At 42.0% G+C, this 15,429-nt stretch overlaps 1 protein-coding gene across 1 annotated transcript in view; it reads left to right on the forward strand.

Annotated features, from left to right (window-relative positions):
• BCAS1 (brain enriched myelin associated protein 1) overlaps nucleotides 1–3,835 on the forward strand; it is a 52,998-nt gene extending 49,163 nt beyond the window's left edge. The window contains exon 13 of the mRNA XM_081917423.1: nucleotides 765–3,835. Within this exon, the coding sequence (XP_081773549.1) occupies nucleotides 765–839 (75 nt within the window). The 3' untranslated portion in view covers nucleotides 840–3,835. The remainder of the gene's footprint in view (nucleotides 1–764) is intronic.
• The last annotated feature ends 11,594 nt before the right edge of the window (nucleotides 3,836–15,429 follow it).

Below are 15,429 nucleotides of genomic sequence, written 5' to 3' on the forward strand. Positions count from 1 at the left end.
CTTCTTGGGGCAACTGCTAATAACATCATTTATTTGAGCCTTCCTTATACGTGTGAACGCTAATGGTGATTTATTTATTTTTAACAATATATGTACGTAGGGTCAAAACTTTTAATATGTTAGAACTGGCAAATCTACACTGGTCTAAGCTCTTCTTGCCCACCAGATCACATAAGGCCCCACAACATACTGGCTTTCTGCATGAATAATTCAAACCACATGAAGGTTATCTTATGAATGACATTAAATGCAAAATAAACTTTCCCAAGACATGAGCTTTCAGATGCTACAGCCAGGACTGGATGTTTTCTGTGATTCTGCACAAGCACAGAGAAAGTGCAAAATGGGATCACTGGGTGCATAACCTTGTCTTTCTTTTCTTAAAAACCCAAGTTTCTAGTCCTTTTGCTTACCAACCTTAAGTTGCAAGCATGCAAGCAGTCTCTGACTCAAGAGATGCTGAATAAGATTTCCAGAAGTCTGGGTACTATTTCAAAGTCCTGGCTCCTCCCCATAACTTACTAGTTGTGGACATATTACAGGTTTTCTTTTGATACTGTTTTTGTTTTACTCAGCATTGTGCAGAATTGTTTTTAAGTGAAAATTTACACACAGCCTATTTCACTGTCTGTATAAAATGGGCTACAAGCTTAGTAAGAATGTAAGTAGAAAACGCCTACGTGAGGCTCCAGCATAATCAGCTTTTTAGCATCTTCATCAATATCTTTACATCTATCTCTCTTTGTTTTTTTCCCCGTCAACAGAGCCCCAAACGGATGTCCGATGCCGAAGTACAAACAGATCCAGTATCAATTGTGCCTTTTGTGAAACCCAAGTAATGAATACGCCGAACCAAATGATGGATCGTTGGATCTCCGCCATCATTTTCCCCCACCCATGCAGTGCAAAAAAGGAGACTTGCTTCGGTTCATTTCTCTTCCCTTCCACCCCCTTGCTTCATATCGTTGTTGCCAAACAATACCTGTGCTAGGCTCAAGCAAAGACTGGTGTAGATTCTGGATTTCTTCAGAAAGTTTTCTTCAAATAGTCTAACTTAAAGGTCACAGAAAAGCAATGGAGAAACTCTTGGAGTTGAGGACAGCTCAGCTGCTGGGAAGGTTAATGTGAAAGGAAAAGACAAGAGAGTCATCTCAGTCCAAGGGGTAGGGAGAGCGATATTGACTATGGCCACCAACATAAAAATCCTCACGGCATAAAAGCTCACCATTCTTAGGGCAAAGCCAGATGTTACTTTAATAGCTCTATTATCAACCACATCTGTGTATGTGTGCATTTTAAAATTGAATACCAGGGGCATGTGGGGAGGGGAGGTTTATCCCTCCTCCCCAGCTATGATGCTGGTTAAAATTAACCAAAAGGAGCATCTTCTTCCACTCTGTCAAAGCTAATTGCTGTTAGTGGAGGGCAATTTTTTGTCAGGATTGCATCTGGGAAGAGAATTGTTAAGGTTCCCTTTCCTTCATGCTGCAGTCCCTATAAAAATTGGGGAAGCGGGGCAAGCATGTGCCTGGTCTTGAGTTTTTCGAAACAAGATGTGGTTGCTAATTAGAGCATTAAAGTAATGCTTGGTTTCGACCTGAAATGGAGACTTCTGCTCCCACATGCCATCTTATGGCAGGGTCCCGTCCCCCCATGCTCTGTCTCTGGGCAGCCTCACCAAACCAAGACATACGTCTCTGATGACCAGATCTTAATGTGCATGCCTTTGGCCAGGGCTGAGCCCAGCAGATTGCTCCACTTCACACCCCCTGCAAGGGGAAAGCAAAATTATGAGAGTCTCTTATTACCCCCAGCTGCAGTAAACATGTTGGGCAGCTAATTAGAGCTGCCAAATTTAGTGCACCCAGTTAGCATATTGATAATTTGTATCTCCATTGCTTTTTTTCTTTACACAATATGCAGACTGTGTTTCCCTGGTTTGCAGGCTGATCACAGCCTTAACCGTGCCTTATCCCAAGCCTGGATTCCAAGCTCTCCCTGCATGTGTACCTATGCAGATAAGGTCTACTTGTATGTGCACCTATGTGTACCTATGCAGATATCTACTTGTTAACAATCTTTACAGCACATCATACCGTTTTAATCTGGACTGATTAGAATAACTGTGAGCACGCAGCAGTGTTGCAGTCAAGTGGTGTAGAATCCTTCCTTGTCATAAGCGTGGAGAATAGTGCAGACTAAGTTGGTCAGGGAGGTGGTGTTCAAAGCACAAAGTTTGTGTTGGCCAGCAAAACTACAACCTGAAGATTCAGATCTTCCCACTTGCCTATCTCTGAACATAGGGAAGTTATCTTATACTGTGTGAGACCATTGGTCCATATAGCTCAGCATTGCCGCCTCTAAATGGTCACAGCCCTCCAAGATCTCAGGTCTTTCCCATCCCAATATGTGAGATTGAATCTGTCACCTACAATATTGCAAAGTATGAGTTCTCTCACTGTGCTGTTGTTCCTTTCGATTGCCTGTGGCTACTCTAGGAATCAAAATCAGTTTTGTAGATGTATCGTCAGGTGAGAGAGACAACCTTTTAAGAGGAGGCAGTCTTCTTACACCTCTCTGTAACCTGGTGCAGATATAATGGGCATGGTTAGCATTTGTTGCTAACCCTGGTTCTATCCTTTGCAGCGAAAAGATCTAGTTTTCCTAGTTATGCTCTATAACCAGAGAATAGCTCTGTTAGTCATTCTCAGCTTCATAAATATGTGGTTTCCTAACCTGTGGCTTATGAAGCCTGAAACAATGGCCCAATGTATATAGGGCGAACTTGTTGTCTTAACCGTGGTTTGGTCATTACAGATGCAGTACATAACCACAGATAATGCAAACTATGGTTTGCAAACACACTTCAGTCCATAGTTTCCCACCCTATTCCAGGCAACTCTTAATGATCACCTAATTAATCAGATGCGGTGCTTAACCATGGTTAAAAAAGTAAAACACAGTTAAGTGTTATGTCTGCATAGAGTAATGTGGAAGATGGAATGATTATTCTAACAGAGTAAGAAAACATTCTAAGCCTGCAATTCTAAACAAAATACAATTACTCAGAATTAAGATTTATTGAACAGTAGACATTGCATTGGGTTGCACAGCGTAATAAGGGTCCTGTTTAAAATAATTATAGTTAGATGGAGGTGATAAGAAGGATTCTGTTTTTGTGGCAAAATTATGTGGAGGGTGGAAGAATAAGTATAAAGCTTTTAAAATCATCATTTGATAAATTGAACATTGACAATATTTTTTTAATTAAAAAAAAGTTTGTGGTTATAAGTGTCAAGGTCATATAACTCAACTTTTAAGAGTGTGCTTCAAATTGATTTTCAAGTTATTAATATTGAAAAGGCTGAAATGTACAGGACTTCTAACTTATTCTCATCTATTTTCTTCCTTGATGTAATAAAATGGGGGGAAATTAGCTTTTGAAAAGAAAGTGATTAAAGTATTAACAAAAATGCAGCACAATGGAGCCCTTTATATCACTAACTCAAAGGATGTATTTACTTTTGTTATTAATTTTTTTCTTATCATTAAAGAAAAACACTTCAGTTTTACAGAAACATTTTTTAGTTTATGCCTGTAACTAAACTTAATTCCTTAAACGAAAACTATACCAGATTATAAGACTGAACAAAATTTTGCCTGCTTCCAAAAGATCATATGAGATGCAAGTTTAATAGTGTTCATGGAAAATTCAGATATGTGTGTTATTGTAAAAGCAAGGAAGAATAAGACTAATGATATAAACTAGCACCTGAATTCTAAATAGTTGTATATTTTGATTTTCTTCTGATTCAATAAACATTCCTGAAGAGAACTCATTTGCATTTGTAGTGTTTCAACTGAAAGTCATCATTCATGGTCACAGTTATTTTAAATCTGATATGGAGTTGATGGAAGAAGAAGATTATACAATACAGTGGTACCTCGGGTTACATGCGCTTCAGGTTACATACACTTCAGGTTATAGACTCCCCTAAACCAGAAATAGTACCACGGGTTAAGAACTTTGCTTCAGGATGAGAACAGAAATCGTGCTCCAGCAGTGCGGCGACAGCAGGAGGCCCCATTAGCTAAAGTGGTGCTTCAGGTTAAGAACAGTTTCAGGTTGAGAACAGACCTCCGGAACAAAGAAAGTACTTAACCCGAGGTACCAATGTAGTATTTTAAAAGCGAATGGATGTTTTCTTGGAGACTAACCACCACACAGACTGTTTACATACATTGTACCTAAGTCAGTTTTTGCATATCCCATTTCTACTAAACTGAATGGGACAGGGTGGTGGAACACCGTATCAGCTAATACACACATTAGCCACAATCTACATGGACCCTAGAGCCTGCTAGTTGAGGAAAACAGAGCAATGGACTAGATCGACCATTGCTTAGATCCAGGACACACATTTGCATGCATTATACACACTCACCCAATTTTGCATGCCACTGCACATGCAAGTTTTAAGCAAATCTGTGTGCCCTTTCTTGGCAATGTGTAAGTGGCCCCCCTACGGTACTATATGCAAGGCTACTTTACGCTGCTGGTTACTGATGTTTGGTAAATATTGTCTGGTAAGGTAAAAAGTAAAGGTAAAGGACCCCTGTATGGTTAAGTTCAGTCAAAGGCACTCATCTTGCTTTCAGGCCGAAGGCGCTGGCATTTGTCCACAAACAGCTTCCTGGGTCATGTGGCCAGCAGGACTCAACCACTTCTGACACAATGTGACAGAAGCCAGAGTGCACGGAAATGCTGTTTACCTTCCTGCCACAGAGGTGCCTATTTATCTACTTGCACTGGCATGCTTTCGAACTGCTAGGTTGGCAGGAGCTGGGACAGAGCAACGGGAGCTCACTCCATCGCAGGGATTCGAACCACCAACCTTCTGATCGGCAAGCCCAAGAGGCTCCGTGGTTTAGACCACTAGTTGAAAGGATAAAGAAAACTTAATATTTATTACTCATGGCAAATAAAGCCATTCCAAGTCTAAGTTTTAAATGTGACCAATATGGATCCAAGAAGTTAACACCAGTATATGCTAACTCATACTGACTGAACTTGCAGAAGAAGCAGGAAGAAAGGAAAGCCTGAGTAGACTATCTGCTCATGTTGCCTCTTACTTGCCTTTCTTCTAAACTAAGTCTCAAATTCTGTAACCCAGGGGTGGCCAACTCCCCAAAGACTGTGATCTACTCACAGAGTTAAAGATTGGCAGTGATCCACACCCTTTTGGTGGGGGTTTCAGGTCAAAGGTGAGCTTTTTTTAGGTGAGTCAAACTTGTTGAGCTTCTTTTGGGGGAGCCAGTGATCTACCAGAGATATCCAGTGATCTACCTGTTTGACGTGCCTGCTATAACCTTTCCTCTTGGGGGAATCACTCTATCCCCTTATCATTTTGGCTTACCTTTTCTGAACTTTTCCCAACTCTACAATATTCATTTGAGGTGAGACGACCAGGGCTAGTATTAGCTACTACAAGAACTTCAAAGCTAGCTCAGTAGCATACAATTGGTAGCAAAATAATTTTAATACCAAAAGTATGTCTCGCATGGGGAGAGAAATGACCATGTTCTCTGCTTTTTGGAGGGTTTTTTGTTTTGTTTTTTTGCAGGGGGAGTTGACAAGTGTGTTGGGTCATTTCATTTCGCTCGTATCCTGTCCTTCCTTCTCCTGCACTAACTGTAGTTGATGTGGTTCCCTTTAAAGCAAGAATCATCTGAACAGCAATTAACAAGCATTAAGTGAATTGGGAAACGACTCCCAAGCAATTTCTACAGCACTTGAAAGAAGACATGTGTGCTTTCCTTTCACCCTTCATCTCTTCCACACACTGGAGCAATTGCAGGGCAGTTTTTTTCCACCTAGTGCATCTTCAGCTCCAGATGTGCTTGAGCGCAACTGAAATCTGAGCCTCGCTTTATAGTGCTACACAATTTGTCACACCACAGAACATCAGTCAGGCCAGTGGAGTGGGGGAATTCAGTTTTCCATAACAATGAAATAAAATGCTCCTGGCTCTCCCTGTGACCTCTGTGATGTTTCTGAGGGATATCTTCAGTTTTATTAGGTTAGTTCGTGAACTTAAGCACAGATACATGGATGCAAAGTAACTTTTAAATCAAGGAGACTGACTGTGAACATCTGTCCTAAGAAGGAGGAAGGGACTGCATGAACAATTCAGAATTGGCTCTCGTAAGAGGTAGAGAAGGCCGCCAGTTTGCATTGCTTTAAAAGATTAGACAAATTCAGGGAGGACAGGGCTTTCAGCAGCTACTAGTTAGAATGGTTATGCTCTGCCTCCACTGTGGGAAGTTGTATGCCTCCCGGGTGAATACCAGTTGTTGGGACTCACAAGTAGGGAGAGCACTGGTGCTTTCATGTCCTGCTTCCAGGCTACCCATGGGCAACTGGTTGACCACTGTGGAAAAAAGAATACTGGACTAAATGGGCCTTTGCCGAAAGGGAAGTTGAGGCTTTTGTCCAAAGTAAGATGAATTATGCTTTTGAATTATGGTGCTGGAGGAGACTCTTGAGAGTCCCATGGACTGCAAGAAGATCAAACCTATCCATTCTGAAGGAAATCAGCCCTGAGTGCTCACTGGAAGGACAGATCCTGAAGCTGAGGCTCCAATACTTTGGCCACCTCATGAGAAGAGAAGACTCCCTGGAAAAGACCCTGATGTTGGGAAAGATGGAGGGCACAAGGAGAAGGAGACGACAGAGGACAAGATGGTTGGACAGTGTTCTCGAAGCTACCAACATGAGTTTGACCAAACAGCGGGAGGCAGTGGAAGACAGGGGTGCCTGGCATGCTCTGGTCCATGGGGTCACAAAGAGTCGGACACGGCTAAAGGACTAAACAACAACAACAAGATAATTAGAAAGGAAAAGTAGATTGGAAAGAATTTGAGAGGAGATCTTTCATGCAAGGCAGAGAATACTGTCCAGGAAATGGTGGGAGAGAAGTCAGAAGGAAGAAAATCAAAAGGAGCTTTGGCTATCATGACATAAAGCAAATTTAAAGAGGGAAAGGAGTGGAGATGCAGGCCAACCTGAAAAAGGGCTGCGCAAGACAGAAAAGAATGGAAAGTTTCATTGGCATACAAGATACATTCAGGCTGGCGCTGTGCTCATGTCACTCGTGCATGCTACACGATGTGTCATATGCACTGTGTTTACATGACACATCAGCAAATCGCCCCTCCTTGAAAATTTGGGGGGGCCCTTGGCTCCTCTGCCCTCCTTAGATGGCACTCCTGCCAGCATTGCAGTGATACTTGGGCCCTGTTGCAAAGTTTAGGGATGGACAAATTGGTTTCTCTCCATTTCTCATTATTCCAATCTTAAATGCTGTTGTCCACATCTCTACATCAGTTTGGAATTTCTTTTTTTAAGGTTTCATGAAAATTCATCACCCTTTTAGTGCAAATTCCCCCTAAAATACACATGTTTGTATGCCATCTTGCCTAATAGGTGGAATTTTGCAAGCGATTTTCCCCAAAAGAGTGCATTCTTGTAAGTAATTTTCACTAACACATATACATTTTTATCCATACTTTCCCCAAATATGTGCATCTTGTACGCATAATTTGGCTGGAAAACTGCATTGTAAAATCTGGTGAAGTGCAAATCTTGAAGGATAGCTGCATATTGGTTTGTGCCTTGTTTTGGTAAATGAGAATTAGGAAGGTCTGCCTTTCAGTGCGGACTGAACCAAATGTCTACCCCATCCCTAAAAGAGATATACCGTGACACAGGATTGGTTTGCTAACTGCTATAAATCCCAATACTTCAGCTTAATTAGCTCATGTGTTTGCCTTCAATTGTGTTGGAAATGAATAGAAAAGAACACAAGAATAAATGTTCTCTTCTGTACTTTCTGTTTCTGTTAAAATTCTAACACAAACCTTTTCCCAGATGACTCAGGATGCATTTATCACTAGAAATTACATTTCTGGCTCACCCAGATTTTGATTCACAAGAAAGTGGGTGTTCCAGTTACATGTAGCTTACTCCGAACTGTTCTCCCTCTCAATATTTCTGTATGGTATTTGACTGGGTTTCCACCTCTCCACCTTAAAATGGATCTAAATGATGTATACTACCAGTCTTGCTCAAACACTTGCAGGAAGACAAAAGTAAAAACCCCAGCGAACCTCTAATCCCACTAACAACCAGTGTAACAAAGTAGAAATGTTTTTTTGAATACGGGCAAGAAAGTTCTGGGCTCCTGCTTGAACAGAACTGATGACTAACCATAAATAGAGCAAAAAACATGGCCTAAAGTACCGTATTTTTTGCTCTGTAAGACTCACTTTTTCCCTCCTAAAAAGTAAGGGGAAATGTGTGTGTGTGTGTGTGTTATGGAGTGAATGCAGGCTGTGCAGCTATCCCAGAAGCCAGAACAGCAAGAGGGTTTGCTGCTTTCCCTGCGCAGTGATCCCTCTTGCTGTTCTGGCTTCTGAGATTTAGAATATTTTTTTTCTTGTTTTCCTCCTCCAATAACTAGGTGCGTCTTGTGGTCTAGTGCGTCTTATAGAGCGAAAAATAGGGTAACTTCCCCTTCTCACTGCCTTCAGCCCTCAAAGTAGATGCTATCTGATACCACATCTTTGCTCTGTCTTAATGACAACAACAATAAAGAGATGCAGCGATGTTGTTTATGGCGAACATAAAATGCCCACCCGGAATCCTGTTTCCTGCCGTGGCCACCAGATGGCAGAAGTCCACGAGTGGGTTGTTGTTGTTTAGTCATGTCCGACTCTTCGTGACCCCATGGACAAGAGCACGCCAGGCACTCCTGTCTTCCACTGCCTCCCACAGCTTGGTCAAACTCATGTTAGTAGCTTCGAGAACACTATCCAACCATCTTGTCCTCTGTCGTCCCCTTCTCCTTGCACCCTCCATCTTTCCCAGCATCAGGGTTTTTTCCAGGGAGTCTTCTCTTCTCATGAGGTGGCCAAAGTATTGGAGCCTCGGCTTCATGATCTGTCCTTCCAGTGAGCAAGTGGGACATGAGGGCAATTAGATCAGACACTGAGAGAGTGCTCCCTCCTCTGTCTTTCAGCCAGCCAGCTAGCCAATCCTTCTTTAAGAATACTCCATTCCGTTCGCCTGCAGGATCAGACAATTGGTCCATCTATCCTAGATGGTTTCTTTTCAGGAAGGAAGAGGATTTTCCCATCAACTGCAACCTGCAGGTCCCCCCCCCCCAACAGTACTCACCAACGCAGAGTGCCAGCACCTCTTTTTTTATTTCCAGAGCAACCATGTCGTGCCCCTACCCTCTTATTAATATATGAGTACTGGCACCTCTTTTTTTACACACACCCCAAAAAGCACTGGCCAGCTGAGATCCTTTTCTCCAGTGTGGTACTGTTGGTAACATAAATTATATTTCCCTAGTACAGTGTTTCCCAACCTTGTGCCTCCAGCTGTTTTTGAACTACAATTCCCATCATCCCTGACCACTGGTCTTGCTAGCTAGGGATGATGGGAGTTGTAGGCCAAAAACATCTGGAGGCACAAGGTTGGGAAACACTGCCCTAGTAAATTTCTGCCCAGAAGAGCAAGCACCCTTTTTGACTTTAAATCAAAGCAGGGCAGGCTGTTGCAAAGGAAATTAATTCAGTACATAGTAGGTGGATAAGAGGTTTCAATTGTATTTTCACTCCACTGTGTTTAATTATATTTTTATGATTATATTTAATGTATTGTTTACATAAGCCAGTCAGACTACAAATGTGGAACAATGAGATTTAAACATTATTTACTTACTGAAGCAATGAGTGATACTCAGCATGTATGGGATGGGGGGGGGGTGATGCTTCGTGTGAGAACAGGTGTGCCACAAGTATACAACAGTATCCTTATTTTCATCTTGTCCCTTATGCACATGCTGCTTGCATACTGGCCAAAGCACTAAAAAAGATAAAGGTAAAGGACCCCTGATGGTTAAGTCCAGTCAAAGATGACTATGGAGTGCGGTGCTTATCCGAGGGAGCTGCAGTTTGTCCACAGACAGCTTTCCAGGTTATGAGGCCAGCATGATTAAACCACTTCTGGTGCAACAGAACACCGTGACGAATGCCAGAGTGCATGGAAACGCCATTTACCTTCATGCTGCAGTGGCACCTATTTATCTACTTACACTAGTGTGCTTTCGAACTGCTAGGTTGGCAGAAGCTGGGACAGAGCAACGGGAGCTTATTCTGTCACAGGGATTCGAACCGCTGACCTTCCGGTTGGCAAGCCCAAGAGACTCGGTGGTTTAGACCACAGCACCACCTGTGTCCCAAAGCCAAAAGCACTGCAAGCATCTGGAGAAGCCTTCCTGACGATCCCAGTTATGTCATATTCATTTACTTCCTTTTAGCACAATGACACCAGTAATTTGGAGTCCCAACAGGGGAAAAGGTGGGGTAAAAATAAACAGAACAACAACAAAATTTGGAGCACTGTTCCTATGGAAATCTACCTACAATCCCGATATTTCACCACTTGCTGAAAATGTATTTGTTTCACCAAGTATTGACCAGATTCCATATTGGTCTTTTGTTCTGTATTTTATGATTTGATAATTTCATGATTTTTGATAAGCTTATGGTATTTAATGATTTTATTGTGCAGCAACATGAATCTTTTGTATGCTCTTATAAACAAATAAAATAAAATAGGTGGAATTTTGGGGAATACACTGTTGTTTTCTGCTGCTTGCAGGGATCCTTTTTCTTCTGCAGATGCAGATTTTTGAAAACTTTGTCCAGACATGCAATTATGTCTTCATGACACACAAAGATAAACACAAAAGGAAAGATAGTCATGTTGCTCATAAGAAAAATGTCTTAACTCCACATTAGGGGGAAACAGTTATTAGCCCAACCAAAGTGTTATAAAACTCTCCCCATAATAGCCTTTTTCTCCTCATTACAGTCATGGATCCTGAAATATAAGAGCCAGCATCCATAAAATATGCATGGGCCGCCTATGACTATCTCACAATGTCTTGCGACAAAGCACATTTTCTCCTCTTTCCTTTGATTAAAAAAAAACCCTACTCCTGCTCTATGAACTTTAAACTATAATACATCAATTGTACACGCCTCTCTCTCTCATTGTTTTGGCTCAAGGAGTGGCTGACAAGGGCATTGTAAACCAGCTGGTGCTTAGTGTTTCCATTTAAATAGGTTTCAGAGTGAGCTGCCAAAACTGTAAAGACGTTCTGCTTTGTGCAGAGGAAAAGAAAGCAACTTGGACGATATCTCAGTTCCATTTTTCTAGAAACTTCTGTCTCACCATCTTTAAATGTACAGAGAGAAAGAGAGAGGAGTGTTGCATAAGGCCTGCTAACAATAGTCCTCACTAATACTGCGATTATAAGTTGCCAGGTTTTGCCCGGTTTCATTAACAAAGATCCTTCAACAATTGCTTCACATCACTTCCACCCTCCAGTTTCTTCCTGCTTCCCCCCCCACACACAGAGACTCCTTTCCAGAGTTTTAACCTTCCATGACCAGTAGAGGGGGCCTTGCTCTAATTTCTGGAGACTTTGATCAATAATAGCTCTTTCTCTCTCTCTTTTCCAGAAGGCATGCAGGAACGCTGTGGAAATGCCCTCATTGTGTCTTCGTCAGATAGTTTCCCTTCCAGAAACAAGCTCAATGCAACTTCTTTTTTTTGGTCCGTTTGCTACAAAAGCCAGTACACAACCTTTTCTTCTTTCTTTTTGGCCAATTTGCAGCAGAGGCAAAGAACCATAAGAGGAGAGAGCTGAGGGAGCCCTATCAGCAGTGAGTCCCTGACCGCAGATAAGCAGCACACAGGTCACCTGATTAGTTTCACCACCTGTAGTAGAGGTTCTCAAACTTTTTTCTCTGGGCCATACTTTCAGAATAAACATTTGCTTGCATCACACTGAAATTTTTTTATTGATAAGAAATACATTGGAAATATATTAGAAAACAAAAAGAAACAATTCTCATCAGTGTTTGATTTATAATATAGAAGATAACTACTTTATAATATGATCATGAGACATCCAGAAAGTATATAACAATGCAGCTACATAAGAACATGAATCATTTCCAAAATATAATTATAAACGAGCCTTAAAAATGTATACAAACTCAATGAGAGGTGAGTTGGCTTTTGCTGGGTCCCCTCGTTTATATTAGGTTTAATTTGAGAACAAACTCCCATCTCCTCATCAACACAAAGAAGCCTTTCTCTTTTCTGATCTTTCATATTTGTCATAGTAGAAAATCGCCATTCACTACAATAAGTCGTGGAAAACTGTAGAAGAATAGCCAGTGCTCTTGAATCTATCCATATCCTGCAAATAAATATACTGATACGATACTATACTATACCGAAACATTTAAATGTTTCTATGATTGTCCTTGAACCTTCCTGCCACACTTGCCATTCTCTCCTGCTCCCATTGCTTGGTCCCTGCTCCTGCCAACCTAGCAGTTCAAAAGCACGCCAAAAAGTGCATGTAGGTAAATAGGTACCACTCCAGCGTGAAGGTAAACGGCGTTTCCGTGCACTGCTCTGGTTCGCCAGAAGCGGCTTAGTCATGCTGGCCACATGACCTGGAAGCTGTACGCCGACTCCCTCGGCCAGTAAAGCGAGATGAGCACCGCAACCCCAGAGTTGGCCACAACTGGACCTAATGGTCAGGGGTCCCTTGACCTTTTATGTGGCCACTCTATCCTTGGCTGGCTTCTGTGAGTCCACCTCCGTGGAACCAACTGGCTTGGACCCCCCTTTGCTGGTAATCCCAAGGAGTGCTGAGCAGTCCACATTGCAAAAATCCAATATATGGAGTCTACTAGCTGACTTGGAGGAAACAGGCTGATGCAGTTTGTTAGAGTAGCCCATGCCACTCCCACCCCCCATTTTAGAACCAGTCCTACTGCCTCCACCCCCAAAGTGCCTTTGCAAATTTTTTATTATCTTACAAAAATCACAGGATGAATGTACATTTAATGGAATATAGAGATGGGCAGGCTTTAAGTGCCATACGTAAGGTGCTTTAAACTGAAAAGCAAGGAACAAGGGGAGGCTAACCTAAAACATGGTGGATGACCAAATCACAATCTCATTAGTTGGTATTTACATCTGTCTGTCAGAGCAAAGTTGGCTGCAGCTGGGCTTGTTTTCTGAAAGGAAAAACACATAGTCCCTTGTTTTTCTAGCAAGAAAAGTTGCCAGGTTGTCTGTTCCCCCCAGTCGGTTTCTCACTCTACAATAAAGCACTCTATGGTTTGCACCTCATTGTGGGCCAAACTATGGCTTAGTGGGACGGTGCAAATGTGCTGCCTCTCGGAGAGGAGCTCTCACCGACTTTGCTCCTTCCTGGTCCTTTTAGCTCACTAGCTAAGCCAAGGTTAGTGTGTCGTCCAAAGCGGGGATCGTGGTTAAGTTCTCTCCTTCTTAACCATGAACTGTAGCCAAGAACAAACATTAGCTGCAGCCTCCATAGCTACAGGAATCTCCAGCTGCTTAAATGTTACTGCTAAGGCCTTGGAAAGACTATTTGGGTTACAATGTAATGTTGCCAAATCCTTTGATCCCGATAAAAGTAAAGGGGGAAGAGACGAGAGGGAGTGGGGAAAGGAAGTCCTATCTGTGGAGGCAGGAAATACCAGCCTTTACTTGTTTATGGGTTTTGCTACACCGTTTTTGAAAAATTACAACAGAGAGATTTTCACTATGATGCCTTTCCTGGAAATCAGTTTAGGTTTTGTTGCAAGTAGTTACATGACTATGTATTATTTTCACGGAAGTTGCCCAGTGGAAAAAAATTTCTTCTGGGCAATTTCCTCCAGCTGATAAACTCTCTCCCCCCCCCATTGGTACAGTGGCAAGTTACACAAAAATGAGGAAATGCATCAGCAAAAAAAAGAGAAATCAGACTTGCCTAAAATTAGCAGTTTCTAATATACAGGTGTGGGATGCGGGTGGAGCTGTGACTTGCCGATCAGAAGGTCGGCAGTTCAAATCCCCACGATGGGGTGAGCTCCTGTTGCTCGGTCCCTGCTCCTGCTAACCTAGCAGTTCGAAAGTACATCAAAGTGCAGATACCGCTCCAGCGGGAAGGTAAATGGCGTTTCCATGCACTGCTCTGGTTCACCAGAAGCAGCTTAGTCAAGCTGTATGCCGGCTCCCTCGGCCATCAATTAATATAATACATCAATTGTACACGCCTCTCTCTCTCATTGTTTTGGCTCAAGGAGTGGCTGACAAGGGCATTGTAAACCAGCTGGTGCTTAGTGTTTCCATTTAAATAGGTTTCAGAGTGAGCTGCCAAAACTGTAAAGACGTTCTGCTTTGTGCAGAGGAAAAGAAAGCAACTTGGACGATATCTCAGTTCCATTTTTCTAGAAACTTCTGTCTCACCATCTTTAAATGTACAGAGAGAAAGAGAGAGGAGTGTTGCATAAGGCCTGCTAACAATAGTCCTCACTAATACTGCGATTATAAGTTGCCAGGTTTTGCCCGGTTTCATTAACAAAGATCCTTCAACAATTGCTTCACATCACTTCCACCCTCCAGTTTCTTCCTGCTTCCCCCCCCACACACAGAGACTCCTTTCCAGAGTTTTAACCTTCCATGACCAGTAGAGGGGGCCTTGCTCTAATTTCTGGAGACTTTGATCAATAATAGCTCTTTCTCTCTCTCTTTTCCAGAAGGCATGCAGGAACGCTGTGGAAATGCCCTCATTGTGTCTTCGTCAGATAGTTTCCCTTCCAGAAACAAGCTCAATGCAACTTCTTTTTTTTGGTCCGTTTGCTACAAAAGCCAGTACACAACCTTTTCTTCTTTCTTTTTGGCCAATTTGCAGCAGAGGCAAAGAACCATAAGAGGAGAGAGCTGAGGGAGCCCTATCAGCAGTGAGTCCCTGACCGCAGATAAGCAGCACACAGGTCACCTGATTAGTTTCACCACCTGTAGTAGAGGTTCTCAAACTTTTTTCTCTGGGCCATACTTTCAGAATAAACATTTGCTTGCATCACACTGAAATTTTTTTATTGATAAGAAATACATTGGAAATATATTAGAAAACAAAAAGAAACAATTCTCATCAGTGTTTGATTTATAATATAGAAGATAACTACTTTATAATATGATCATGAGACATCCAGAAAGTATATAACAATGCAGCTACATAAGAACATGAATCATTTCCAAAATATAATTATAAACGAGCCTTAAAAATGTATACAAACTCAATGAGAGGTGAGTTGGCTTTTGCTGGGTCCCCTCGTTTATATTAGGTTTAATTTGAGAACAAACTCCCATCTCCTCATCAACACAAAGAAGCCTTTCTCTTTTCTGATCTTTCATATTTGTCATAGTAGAAAATCGCCATTCACTACAATAAGTCGTGGAAAACTGTAGAAGAATAGCCA

This window comes from Podarcis melisellensis (assembly GCF_964234715.1).
Source record: "Podarcis melisellensis genome assembly, chromosome: 6".
Lineage (NCBI taxonomy): Eukaryota > Metazoa > Chordata > Lepidosauria > Squamata > Lacertidae > Podarcis > Podarcis melisellensis.